The sequence below is a fragment of the Phaenicophaeus curvirostris genome, chromosome 25 (genome assembly GCF_032191515.1).
Source record: "Phaenicophaeus curvirostris isolate KB17595 chromosome 25, BPBGC_Pcur_1.0, whole genome shotgun sequence".
Taxonomy (NCBI): domain Eukaryota; kingdom Metazoa; phylum Chordata; class Aves; order Cuculiformes; family Cuculidae; genus Phaenicophaeus; species Phaenicophaeus curvirostris.
Window position 1 is genome coordinate 2,151,462 of NC_091416.1, and position 13,392 is coordinate 2,164,853.

The window sequence follows — 13,392 nt, forward strand, 5'->3', positions numbered from 1 at the left end:
TTGGAAAAGAGCTGAGGTCTCTTAATTCCAACGCAGAGGGGCTTTAATTGAAGCTGCTGCCCCAGGCTCTGCAGTTAGTGGCAGCCCAGCCTTGGTGCTGGTGGCTCTGTGCCCAGAGGAGGGGACCCTGCTTGCTTTCCCGTGCAGGATTTTCCCTGCAGATCTATTTCCCTCTTCCCAGAGAGCGGAGCAGGGACTAGATGGCGCACTCAGACCGGCTGGCCAGCAGCCCTTCCTCAGCCCAACGCCCTTCCCCACGCTCGGCAGCAGCTGTAGGCTCTGTGCACCCTGCCCTTGCTGCTTCGAGCCGGCCGCTGCTGGCGGCCTGGCCAGGGGAGGTCTGAAGTGCAAAGGCCGCCCCGCAAGGGTGCAGCCGAGTGGCAGCTCTGCTCCACGCCCGGGCTGCGGCCAGCTCTTGCTCAGATTATCCGTGCCTCGTCTCTTGGCTCCGTGCAGGCAGTGGAGTTCCCCGTGGCTCAGCCCGAGGAGAGGGAGCCAGAGCTGCTGTAGCGAGGTGAATCCACGTGGAGGGCAGGCATTCCCCTGGGTATTCCCAAAGGGATATACCAGCGTTCCCCTCAAGGCGAAACGTGCCTTTTCTGCTGGGACGAGCACACGGCTGCTCTCTCCTGCTGAGGCTGGCGGCAGCGCACAGGCAGCTGAACCCACACTTGTCCCCTAAGCACTGAAGAGCCAGTGATGTGAGTGTCATGGGCGACGTGTCCATGGTTTGCTTCTCCCCCATCAGGTCTGAGCACTGCAGCAGGCCTTCTTCCTCCCTATTTACTCTGGGTTATCTAACGCTCCCTGGTTTTGGAGTAATCCCATCAGTCTCTTATAAAATGTGCTCCTGCTTGTTGCAGATACTTGGCAAATAGGTCAAAAAGGCACACTCTGGCAATGACCAACCCTACAGCTGAAATCCCTCCAGACTTGCAGAGGCAGCTAGGACAGCAGTCCTTCCGACCCCGGGCTTGGGCTCCACACCTGGTACCCGATCAGCACCGGTGAGTAACGGCACCGGCCCTTCGGGCAGCTTTGCGCCAGGAATCCTGCTCCCACGTCGTCTGGAATGGAGCGCTGAGGACATCCTGCTTGGCAGGGAGGGGTGAGAAGGAGGAACAGGGACAAAGAGCTGGTCTGCAGAGCAGAGGGTGTCCAGCCACGCTGGGAAACCTGGAGTTGTGTGCCGGCACGGGCTCTGTGCCTGCGGATGGAAGCAGCACCAGGGGGCAGGAATCAACAGGCTCTTCCCCTGCAGCCCTGTTTGTGTGGCTGGAGGGGATCTGCCAGTGTGGCTGCTCTCACTGAAGGGCTGGGGATAAGCTGTACATCCTAGAGGAAGATTTCCTCTGTGGTAACAGTAGGTGTCCAGCTAGGAACAGATAGCAGGCTTTCCACAGAACGCTTTTGAGGCAGATGCCAGCAAGACTGCACCGAGTCATCTGTGCCAGGCTGAAAACCCTCCCTGTTCTGCACCAGAGTTGTGTGTTTTGACTGCAAAGTCTCTTTGCAAAGCTCCTCAAGAGTCATTTCATTTCTGATCCGAACCCCTGATGGGAGTGACGTGGGGAAAGGAAGCTGGACTGTAAAGGGAAAAATCGCAGTGTCTGGGAAAGAGGGGACCTCTGCAGATTGGGTCGAAACACACTCAAAATGGGGGTCACTCCTGGTGGAGAGAGGTGTTGATGTGACATGGAGTCCTTGGCACAGCAGCAAACCGGAGACGCTAATGCCACAGAGGAAGCTTAAAAACCAGCGCTCTGAGACTGCAAACCAGCTGCAATCTGCAGTTTGCTGCCTGTTGGTCTCGACTGCGTGGAAAACAGTCGTCGACCAGGCTAGGCTGGTGCTTGTGTTCGGTCTTTCAAGCCAGCTCACACTGGGAAGCTTGACAAAGTGCTTTTTATCGCAGCCAGATCCCTGCTGAGCTGAGCACTGATGTAATCAGCAGGGACAGGTGAACTCTGAGCAGACCGAGACAGCGCTAGTGCCACGCTGGAACTCCGGAAAGCCGAGATAAGCACCTCTGTACCCTGGAGTTACTCCTTTGGAGACACTCGGGGGGTGGGAGGAGCAGGAGGGGAAAGATTTCTAGGGTCACAGGAAAGCTTGATAGGATGAGAAGTGCAGCTTGCAAAACACCCAGAATGTGCTGTGTCCTGCTTTAAGGATTGCTTCAAACCGTACAGGTAAGCTGGGTCACTCAAACACAGCAGGAATTGATTCTTTATAAGGCTGTTAAAACACACTTACCCTGTAAATACGCTGGTGTCACCGCTGCCTCTTGGCTCCCGAGTCCTGAGCTGTTTTCTTGCATCATGAACAGGGTGGTATCTGCTCATTCCACCCTCAATGTCGTAACACGCTGTGAGCCTGCCTCGTGTTTCACCTGCAGAATCACAGAAAGTTTACCTGGCCGTGGCCTAAACAGGTTGTCCTGAGTTGCGTCCAAGACAAAACGGGACAGAAACCGTTAGCAGTCTTGTGTTATCATGTGAACAGATATCAGTTATTGAATGGCAGCTGGGTTTTATTTTAGCACGTATTGTATTTTAAGCCATCTTAAGAATCATAGAATCATGGAATTGTTAAGGTTCGAAAAGGCGAAACTCATCCAGTCCAACTGTCAGCCCAACCCCACCGTGTCTGCTCAACTGTGTCCCCAGGTGCCACAGCCACATGATTTTTGAGCCCCTCCAGGGGTGAAGGCTCCACCACTGCCCTGGGCAGCCTCAGCCAGGGCTTCATCACTCTTTTGTTAAAGAAACTGTTCCTAATATCCACTCTGAACCCCCCCTGGCACAATGTGAGGCCATCTCCTCTCAGCCTGTTGCTCGTCATTTGGGAGAAGAGCCCAGCACCCACCTCACCACAACCTCCTTTCAGATGAGCTGCAGAGAGCAATGAGGTCTCCCCTCAGCCTTCTCCAGGCTGAACAGCCCCAGGACCCTCAGCTGATCCCAGAATCCCTGGGCTCCAGACCCTTCCCCAGCTCTGTTTCTCTTCTTATTTAGCGCTGAGTTTTGGTCATGATCACTTGATATCTGAAAGCAGAATGGTACAGAAAGTACAGCAGAAAATACAGCAATGGTACAGGGCACTGCAGTTGTTCTGCTATGGCTGAATGGGTTAGAGACATGGTTTAGTGGTGGAGTTGGCACTGTAAAGCTTGTGGTGGTGCTTGATAATCTTAGAGGTCATTTCCAACCCAAACAACTCTCTGATTCTGTGATTCTGTTTTCCATCAATACAACAGGAGATCAAAAGGATCAGAGTAATGGAAGGGATGGCATCAAAAGGCAGGGGCAGGGCTTTGTCCTTGGAAGAAAGCCGTGTGTAATCCATAGGAACTGCAGTACCTCCGGCTATAGCAAGGCAGGTGCCAGGAGCTGAACCCGGTGTGCTGGAGATGGTCCAGCATCAGTCACCTCCTGATAAGGAGGAGTCTCCCCAGGAGAAATAGCTTACTTCTTGGAAGAGGCTTCGGTGGAGCCCTGTTCCGAGTGGCCCCGTGGTGGGATCCTGCTGGGTGGAGTGCCAGGATGGCAGAGGGTCTGTAAAGACTGGGTCTCCGTGACCTACTGACAGACAAAGAAGCCTGCACTGGGTTTTATAGATCGTATTTACACAGAAACCATTTGGGCAGGCAGATAAACCCGATTCGATTTGTGTAAGGCACAATTTGACACGTGTGTGCACAGATATGTTTGTTAGCCATAATCCAGGTTGCACAGAATGGCAGGGCAGGGGCTCAGTGCTTGGCTTTGATAATGGGGAGCCCCAACTTTGCGAGAAAACAGCTCTAGGAAAAAAATCTGGCTCCCTCTGATGGTGGAGAAGCAGCCTTGTGAAAGGAGAGTGCCTTGGGCACAGCTGCCTCGATACTGGCTGTGTCTGTTTTGCAAGCATACCTGTCCTGATGGCCTAGTGCCAAGTGTCCAGGCAACTGGGAGACTCTAGATGTGCACAGACAGCATGGTTAGTGTGTTAGAAAGATTTCCCTGCTGTGCAGAGGTCCCTGCTCTCTGTTTTTAACTCAGTGCATCCCCAAGCACCATGCCAGCCCCTTTCTCCGAGGCTGCACCACACGCCAGGCTCCATTCTCCGTGTGCCCCTCCTGTTTTCCGCAGGAATCAGATGTAGCCAGGGGCCCTGGGGAGCTGGAAGGCTCGGGAAGTGGCCATTGAAGAGGTGAATTTAAATTTTTAAACTGCTGAATGGTTTCTGTTCACCTTTTCAATCTGCAAAACATATGAATTTGTACAGATGGACAATGAGTCACTGTCCCTCTGGGGTCTGGTTTGTGGCTGAGTCGTCTCCATCCTTAAAGCACATTGATCTGCCCAGGCACTGAGGGTGCCAGCTCATCCCGTGTCCTTTTCACAGAGACTGTAGCACCTTGTTTCTTGCTCTAAACCATGAATTATTCTGGGTGAGCGGGCAGGTAGGACTTGATGTGGCTGATGTAAATGAAATATCTCTGCACCAGAGCTTCGTTTCTCACTGGCATCGTTAACCCGCTTCCCTCTGTGTTCAGTTCTATTTACAAGGACTCCAATACTCTGCACCTCCCCACCGAACGCTTCTCCCCGGTTCGGCGCTTCTCTGACGGTGCTGCCAGCATCCAGGCTTTCAAAGCCCACCTGGAGAAGATGGGCAATAACAGCAGCATCAAACAGCTTCAGCAGGTAACGGAGGGGGGTGGGGGTCTCAAAAGAGCCTCCATGAGGGCTTTCTACTCTCTTAGCCTTTCTCCTTCCTGAAGTGAAAGGTGAAATCTTACTGCTAATGGCTGAGGACGTGCAGTGCCTTCTCCAAGGAGCTGGTCCCCTCTGTGTCTGCTGAGTGCCCTCCAAATGTGCTGCTCACCTGCGGGCTGGGAGCCTTGGGGGCTTCCCCTCACTTTATCCGGAGAGCAAACCCCATTCCGAGCCCACACGTGGGCTGTTCTGCCTGCCCTTGTGGCTCTAATCCAGTGCTTCTGGAGCTGCTGCTCTCCCACATCTGTGGCAGCAAAGTTCTGGGGCTGTTCCAGTTTGTGCTGGGAAGAGGGCAGGCAGTTCCTACCGGCGGAGGCTGGAGTGCACTGTGGGCTATTCCGTACGCAGCCGGCGCATGGCTTGGGTCAGATCTGGGCCCAGGACAAGACTTTTACCTTGCAACATGGTTGAAACACGAGATGCTCTTTTCCCCTTGAAGTTACCGTCCCTAGAGCTTTGTGCTTGTGTTTTTAAGGGAACGCGATGGTGCCACCGTGGTGTTGCATGCATCCATTCCTTTTCCGTTGTCTAAGGCTTGAGCTAGTTGTCAAATTAAATGGGTTAGGCTTTCTTTACTCGCTTTTTCAGTCTGGTGGGCTTCAGAGAGTGCTTTTTTGCACAGTATGGGTTGCACAAACAGGTCACTTAGAGGGTGTGCTGGCTTTGTTACAGGAGTGTGAACAGCTGCAGAAGATGTATGGTGGGCATATGGACGAGCGGACGCTGGAGAAGACGCAGCAGCAGCACATGTTGTACCAGCAGGAGCAGCACCACCAGATTCTTCATCAGCAGATCCAGGTACTGGGGCCCGAGCCAGACCTCCTGAAGGCTCAGCTGTGTTTTCCTGCATTGCTGCGGATACAACTGCTGAGCGGGTCCTGGGGGGACCGGGGAGGGCGGATTGCTCAGCTTGCTGGAATGAGAAGCCAGCCTGAAGGAATCGAGTAGTGATGTTTGCACAGCTGCTGTGAAAGCCAGAGCTGCAGAATCTGGACGTGTCCTGCTTCACCCATCAACATTGCTAAATTTGCTAGTTATTATTAACTATTGATTGCAAACCCTTCTTGTTTTCTGGTGCCTGGTTCAGGACTGCATCCGTCCGCCCCAGCCTTCTCCACCCTTGCAGGCTCCATGTGAAAACCAGCCAGCTCTGCTCACTCACCAGCTTCAGAGGTAAAGAAATGGCTTTAGTAACGCTTTGGGGAATGGGTTTTACTCTCGCTCAAGCCCAGTGATGAGGACAATCCAGGGCCCCCTTGGAAGTGTGTAAAGTTAGAGCGGCAGAGCCAGTTCCCAGGTGAATGTGCCTGGTCCTGTTGGCTGGATTCTGTCTGAAGGACTTTCAGAAGCAGAGAAACGTGATTCAAAGGCACAAACCCACTTTGGACAGACGAGTGATGGTTCTGCCTCATAACTGGTCTGAGCGCATATTACCTTCTGTTGCCAGTTTCTTTCACGTTTTTCACTCAAAGCTGCTGCTGGACATCTCACACCTTTCCAGGCTTCTGCTTAGGGAACCGTCTCTGCCTTCAGCCTCCTGACTTGGGTGAGGCCCTGGCCCAGGTTGCCCAGAGCAGTGGTGGCTGCCCCATCCCTGGAGATGTTCAAGGCCAGGTTGGATGGGGCTTGGAGCCCCTGATCCAGTGGGAGGTGTCCCTGCCCATGGCAGGGGTGGAACTGGATGGGCTTTGAGGTCCCTTCTGACCTAAATGACTCCACGATTCTATGAGTTGTAGACAGGGCTGAACTGTGGCAAAGGAGATCAGAAGGTTTCTTACAGTCCACAGTGAGTCAGGAGGCAACTGCGGTGTCCTTGTCCCTGGGTTTACGTTGTAGCCTCTGGGCTATGTTCACTCTGGCAAGTTATGTGGCTCCAAAGAAAGGCCAAGCTGTAAAGAGCTTGGGATCCCAAACAAGGGAGGGGAGACTTCATCCCTCTCTACAACTACCTGAAAGAAGGATGGACTCGATGATCTTAAAAGGTCTTTTCCAACCAAAACCACTCTGTGATTCTGTGAAGGGCTTTGTGCTGTTTATTTAAAACAAGAGAAACGCAGCATGTGGCATCAGTTGAAAAGGTGTCTTAGTGAGGAGCAGGCATGGTGACAAGGTGCTTGTTTCGCTGCGCAGGTTACGGATCCAGCCGTCCAGCCCACCCCCAAACCACCCTAACAACCACCTCTTCAGGCAGCCGAACAGCAGCCCGCCCCCCGTGAGCAGCAGCGTGCTCCAGACCCACGGTAAGCGATGAACCTTCTGTTCCACTGGGCTGGGACCACTTGGCACAACTGTACGATCCCACCAACCTCTGGGAAAACAGCACGTGGGGATGGTGGGACCTGCGGTTCCCCCCCCGTGGCCTCGTCCTTGCGTGGTTTGCTGATGGTGCAAAAGATTCTCCATCTGGCAGCAAGAGCTGGTGTTACCGAGAGCGTGCGAGGAGCTGCCAGCTGGAATGTGCTGTCGGGTTTCTTGTCATGAGATCCTTACTTATCGCTCCCGGGGGTGGGGAGGAAGGGCTGATGTTCTTGGGTTTATGCAAATCACTGTCAACTCCGCTTTGTTTCTCTTTCTGTGCATGGGGCTCGAGCTGCGACCTTTGCACGCTGGGCGCAGTGTGATGGAGCGGTTGGGAGCGGCGCTTCTCTTGCTTACTGGTGCTCCCAGTATGGCCCGCTATCTCGCGGGGCAGATGGCGCTTCCAAGCCTTGCTACAGGCCAGCACGGCTACTGAGGGTCTTTGTTCCTTGTAGGTGCTGCTTCCCAGTCCCAGTTCCAAGGGATGCCATCCCACAACACAATCTTCCCGCAGTCTGGTAACTGTTCCCCGCCCCCCACCATGGGGCTGACGTGCCTGGGCCTGCAGCAGCAGTCGCAGCCTCAGCAGGTCACTATTCAAGTGCAGGAGCCCAGCGATATGGTCAGCAACAACCTCCTGCAAGGTTCCGGGCAGGGAATGTCCTCCCACGCGCGGGGAATGCCCATCAGCCCCAGCGCCAACCAGATCCAGATGCAGCACCGTGCGAACCTGATGGCCTCCCTCACCTACGGCCACCGGCAGCTGTCCAAGCAGCTCAGTGCCGACAGTGCCGAGTCGCACAGGTAAGGCCGCTGGTTGTCTCCACACTGCTTCCCTGAGCCAGGAGCAGGGAGAAAGAGCTGGGGGGGCCATATCTCAGGGTGACGCATGGTTTCCTTGCCGTGCTGCCCTTGTTTTGGGGAGTGAGCTGTCTCCTTGTCTCTGAGTGTTGGTTCCTGAGACTCTGAGAAGCTGCTGTATCGCGTGCCACAGGGAGCACCTTCTGCCCAGGAGCAGCTCTGTCTGCCTCCTGACTGGAGAAGGCAGCCTGGCACGCTGAGCTGGAGTTGTTGCAGTACAATCACTCGTTCTTTTCCGTTCTTTGCAGCCTGAATGTGAACAGGTTTCCCCCCACCAACTACGACCAGGTGCACTTACACCCCCACCTCTTCCCAGAGCAGCCGCGCGTCTCCCCCAGCAACTACAGCCCGTCAGGAGGAGTTGGCTTTCCTCCGGCTCAGCAAGCTCTGAAAGTCCCCCAGCTTGAGCAGTATCCCAGTTTCCCTCAAAATGCACATCAGCAACAGCAGCACTACACCGCATCGGCACTACAGCAAGCACTGTTGTCCCCAACGCCTCCCGACTACAGCCGACACCAGCAGGTACCGCACATCCTCCAGGGACTGCTTTCCCCCCGGCACTCGCTCACGGGGCACACGGACATGCGGCTGCCCCAGGCAGAATTTGCACAGCTCATCAAACGGCAGCAGCAACAGCAGCAGCAAGAATTCCAAGAGTTGTTCAGGCATATGAGTCAAGGGGATGCTGGGAACATGGGCGCCAGCGTGGGACAGAACCTCTCGGAGCGCCAGTCGTTGTCATTGCCTTATCAGAGTGCTGACACCTACCACCCGCAGAACAGCCCCCAGCATCTCTTAAAAATCAGGGCGCAGGAGTGTATCCAGCAGGTACCGGCGCCGCACGGATACGTACACCAGCCGGCCCTGTTCCATTCGGAGAGCATGGAGGAGGACTGCGCCTGCGAGGGGGCCAGGGACAGCTTTCCAGACAGTAAGAGTTCAAACACATTGACCAAAGGTTGCCACGAGACCCCTCTGCTTGTAAACGCAGGAGGGCACGGGGACCCGGAATCTTTGCTAGGAACTGCTAATCACGCGCAGGAGCTGGGGACGCATCAGTACAGACATCAGCCCGCTGCTGCGTTCAGTAGGAATAAGGTGCCCAGCAGAGGTAAGGCTCGTGTAGAACCAAACGCTCTTCCGTGCATGCCGTGTGCCTCCCTGCCGGAGGACGCCAGGTCTTCGTGACATGCTTTGCATAGCACGGGATTACCTGGATTCTTGTTGGCTTTTGTGGCCTTAAGTAAATTGCAGGCAGAGTCTGTCTAATAAACAGTGTTAAATAAGAAGGGAACCCAACTGGCTGCCTCTCCTTGGAATGTGACCTACTTCTGCAGGCAGGTACAGGCCAGATCCCAGGGCGCTGCTGCCTTTTCAGGGATGCTTTGTGCTGGTGATGGATTTATTCCTGGTGGTGATGTTCTCCATCCCATGTAAACCACAGGCTGGAAGCAGTGAAGTCACCAGGGTACCCCTGACTGCAGCTGTGTTTCCTTCTCTTCCAAAGACCCTCGAGCCCAGGCTTTGCTAACGCTTCCACAGACGTGGAAGAGTGGTCATAAGCGTGGCTAAGGCCACCTCACAGCCTCTCCTCTGGCATGTTGGGAAGCAGTGGCAGGACTAGCCCTGCCTGAACTCAAAGGGGTTGATTCCAAAGAAAGCAAGTTTAGACTGGCTGTTAGCACTGGGAGACCTTTCCTGCTGGTTGGAAGCGGCTGCGCCTTTGCTCCTTGGTGGCTGTGTTGGCAGTGGAACGCTGTAAGAGAAATTCCTGCTGGAGCTGTAATTACAGCTTCTCTGTATGGAAAACACCATCCCAGCCCCTTGCTAAGAGGGCTTTGAAGAGAGGCTTTCCAGGCTGAGCCAGGCGGATCAGTATTCACTGTGGCACTGAGTTGTGCTGGTCTGAAGCCACCAGCTTGCCCTTGGCACAGGGAACCCTATTGCAGAGGAGCAGTGGCCCAGCTACAGGGGGCCCGGCTTTGTTTGGGGACACAGCACGGGTTTGTTGGGAAAGTTCTGGGTTGGAACAGGCTGGCTGAGAGGGCAGAGCGGGCACGCCGAGCCCCGGCCCCCCAGAGCGCGGCCAGGGGCAGGGACACGGCATGGCTGCTCTGGAGTTGTCCTTAATTTTAGGAGACTGGTGTGTTTTCCTCCTGGACCTTGGTTTCCTAGATGGAACTGGATGGGCTTCAAGGTCCCTTCCTACCCAAGCCATTCCATGATTCCCTGTGATGCTGGAAGTAGGAGGGAGAAGAATTGCTCTGGTTTAAGTGGAGATGGGAAGCTGTGGAGGGTCATTTTGTACTGAATCAGGAATTTGCATCTTAGGTGAACAAAGAAGTGTAAAGAAACCAGGAGCTGAATTTCTGCCCCAGTCCTGATGGCACTGGGACCAGTTACACAAGGGAAGGGGACTTTAGACTGCAAGGCTTTGTAAATGAGTACAAGCAAGTAAATGTTTACAAATAGTGTTGTGCAAGCCCTGCTTGGAGGATTCAGGGAGTAAACGATGTCCTGAGATGTGGCTGCTCGCACTGTTTTCCTCCCAGTTCCAATAACCCACTTGGACTCAGGCCTGTGCTGCCCCGGTTCCGGGCGGAGCAGGGTCTGAGCCACTCGGGTACCCTTATCTCCTGTTAAATCCCATAAAACCTCGGCATGCAAACCACTGCTGCACTGGTGTTGGGCTCGCATCTAACACAGCTGAGCATTCCCAGGCACACGGTGCCCGGAGAGACTCATCCCAGCCAAGCGTGGCTGCTCTTCCCGAGCGCTGGCCGCTCTCAGCCATGGCTATAGCCTTTCCCACTCTTTTCTTTGTGCTGTGTTGCAAAGCCACAGCCTCTCCCGAGACAGGGAGTATCCCCACCAAATGTGCTTTCCCCCAGAGCTGAATGTAACTTCCCAGTGCTTCTGGAGCATTTTTAGCTTCCCAGGGAGTGCATTGACCCTGATTGAAAGGCCCTGGCTGCTCTGCGGAGCATCTGCCCGCGGTGGCAGCTGGACACCAGGAGAGATTCTCCCAAATCCGTTTTTAGGATGTGCCTAAAATGCCTTTGAACAGCTCTGCTCCAGTTTTGCTCCAACCTGGCCGTCACAGGGCTGGGAACGCTGCCCATGGGAAACCTGCCTCGCCTCTGCACCGCAGGAGCCCTGCCCGCCGTGCCAGCGTCACATGCCGCGCCGGCACAAAGGCTGCCTGGCGCAGGAGCCCTGTCCCCTATGGATGCAGGGATGAAAGGCTTTCCTACTGCTGGAGCAGGGCTGGGATGACGAAAGGAGCCTGAATTCAGGCTGTCCTGCCCCTGTGGCCTCAGCTGCCATCCTGGAGGAGCTGTGCCAGCGTGGGGATGTCTTTTGGGCCAGGGTCATTCCAGGTTTGTGGAGCTCATCCCTCCAGTCCCCTCTCTTGCGGTGCAGGGGCCGGTGCTGGGGTCTTTCCGGCACCGGGGCTGTTTGTGGAGCTGGAGGAGCAGGCTGCCGGCCCAAACGACTGTTCCCACAGTTGGAGCGGTGTCCGGAGCCGTGTGTGGGTGGCACTGCTCCACCAGCAGCTGTTACCTCATGTTTTCCTTCTGTTTTCTGGGAAAGCTGGCTGTTAACCGCACGTAACCCCACGGTTGTGCAAAGGATGGGGGAGGCCGGCTGCACCTCCGAGTGCCCCAGCTCGAGGTTACTGCAGGGCTGCCGTGTCTCCGAGGGAGGAAGGGATTGGGAACGGTGGGTTGGCTGCATCCACGTGCTTCGGAGCAGCACGGAGAGCTCAGCTGGCCGACCGCGCCTGGGATGGGGTCTGGTTCGGATCTGGGTAACTAGGGAGCATCTTTCTGGCACGTCAGGAGGTTTGGTATCCCGGCACAGCCGGAGCTGCTTCCCGGTGGCAAAACCCTGTGAAAGTTGATAGCTCGGCCCGAGGGATCTACCTGCAGCTGTGTCATCCCAGGGCAGCTCCCTGGTGCTCGTGGCCACGTCTGCATGTTTGCACTCTGTGGGGCTACTCGCTACAAGTGAGTTGTTTGCGTCCGCTGGAGCCGGCGATAGGCTGCTCCCTGCCTCAGGACTTTATTCAAAACATCATGTTCTTGATGACGCGAGGTTTTGCTCGATAGGAATGTAGCCTTTACCCTTGGACAGGAGAGCTTGTGGTGCAGCTGGACTTTGCCAGGCAGAACACTCATGTACTCCTACAGCCAGATTGCAGGAGGGCAGGGAGAAGTCATCTGATAAAGGTGAACATCCCGGCCAACTCTTCCATCAAAATTATGGTGCTCACGGTTGCCAAGGGGCCCTACCAGAACATAGAATAACCAGGTTGGAAGAGACCCACCGGATCATCGAGTCCAACCATTCCTATCAAAATCCTGTGTGGAGCTTGGGGAGAGGCTTCTCCCTCTGCTCTTGTGTAACGGTGTGAGCGGAGGCTTATGGGGTGGCAGGGTGTTCACAAAGGGTCCGGTTCCTGGGCTGTGGAGCTACTGTCCCTCTGATTTTAGACCTGAGCAGAAAGAGCTGGCATTGAGATCCCTGGTTCTGCATCACATCAGGAAGAGCAGCCAGGGGTCCCTTTCCACCCGGCCAGCGCTGGGCGTGTATTCATTCCGGCACATCCCAGACACCAGTTTTGCCACGGTGTGCCTCGCTGCAAGCTTGCGGGTTCCTTGTACTGATCTCGTTTTTCTGTCTTGTCTGCTTTTCCAGAGTCCATCGTAGGGAACTGCATGGACAGGAGTTCTCCCGGCCAAGCGATGCAGGTGCCTGACCACAACGGGCTGGGCTACCCTGTGCGCCCCGCCTCCAGCGAGCACCCGCGGCCCCGCACCCTGCAGAGGCACCACACCATCCAGAACAGCGATGATGCCTACGTAGGTTTGGAGAAGTAGGGCTTGAGGCAGCACGGAGCTTCCCAGGGAGGGGAGGGAGTTACATGCGAGGAGAGGCAGCGCCCTGCTCCTGTGGGGCTGCTGGGAATGGAACGGGGCTTCCGTTAGCGCGTCCTGTTTGCCTAACGCTGAAACCATGATAGGACAGACCAGTATGGAAGCGCTTCTTCACTCCTGGTTTGCTCCTCCATGGATGGCTTTGCAGAGCAACGATGTTGGGCTTTTCTCCCAAGTAACAAGGGATAGAGTGAGAGGAATTGGCCTCAAGTTGTACCAGAGGAAGTTTAGATTAGATATTGGGAAATATTTCTTTACAGAGAGAGAGGTGAAGCTCTGGCAGAGGCTGCCCAGGGCAGGGGTGGAGTCTCTATCCCTGGAGGGGTTCAGAAAGCACATAGACATGGCACTTGGGGACATAGATTAGCAGGCACGGTGGGATTGGGCTGGATCATCTTAGAGGTCTTTTCCAGCCTTCGTGATCCCTGAAACCAGCTGGCCATGGCAGCCCCAGCCTTGACGGGACCAGAAAGCAGCAGAATCCAGATTTGGGCAGGCAAGTTCCTTGCCGCAGCTATGAACGAGCAGGG

The 13,392-nt window shown here is 55.2% G+C and overlaps 1 protein-coding gene across 2 annotated transcripts in view; it reads left to right on the plus strand.

Annotated features, from left to right (window-relative positions):
- Nucleotides 1-13,392, plus strand: part of SIK3 (SIK family kinase 3) — a 58,552-nt gene that overhangs the window by 42,350 nt on the left and 2,810 nt on the right. Inside the window, exons 15-22 of one of the 2 annotated variants that reach the window (XM_069876595.1) lie at nucleotides 864-1,007; nucleotides 4,541-4,691; nucleotides 5,436-5,561; nucleotides 5,851-5,936; nucleotides 6,894-7,003; nucleotides 7,517-7,865; nucleotides 8,171-9,033; nucleotides 12,624-12,787. In XM_069876595.1, the coding sequence (XP_069732696.1) occupies nucleotides 864-1,007; nucleotides 4,541-4,691; nucleotides 5,436-5,561; nucleotides 5,851-5,936; nucleotides 6,894-7,003; nucleotides 7,517-7,865; nucleotides 8,171-9,033; nucleotides 12,624-12,787 (1,993 nt within the window). The remainder of the gene's footprint in view (nucleotides 1-863; nucleotides 1,008-4,540; nucleotides 4,692-5,435; nucleotides 5,562-5,850; nucleotides 5,937-6,893; nucleotides 7,004-7,516; nucleotides 7,866-8,170; nucleotides 9,034-12,623; nucleotides 12,788-13,392) is intronic. The other variant, XM_069876596.1, reaches the window with a different exon arrangement.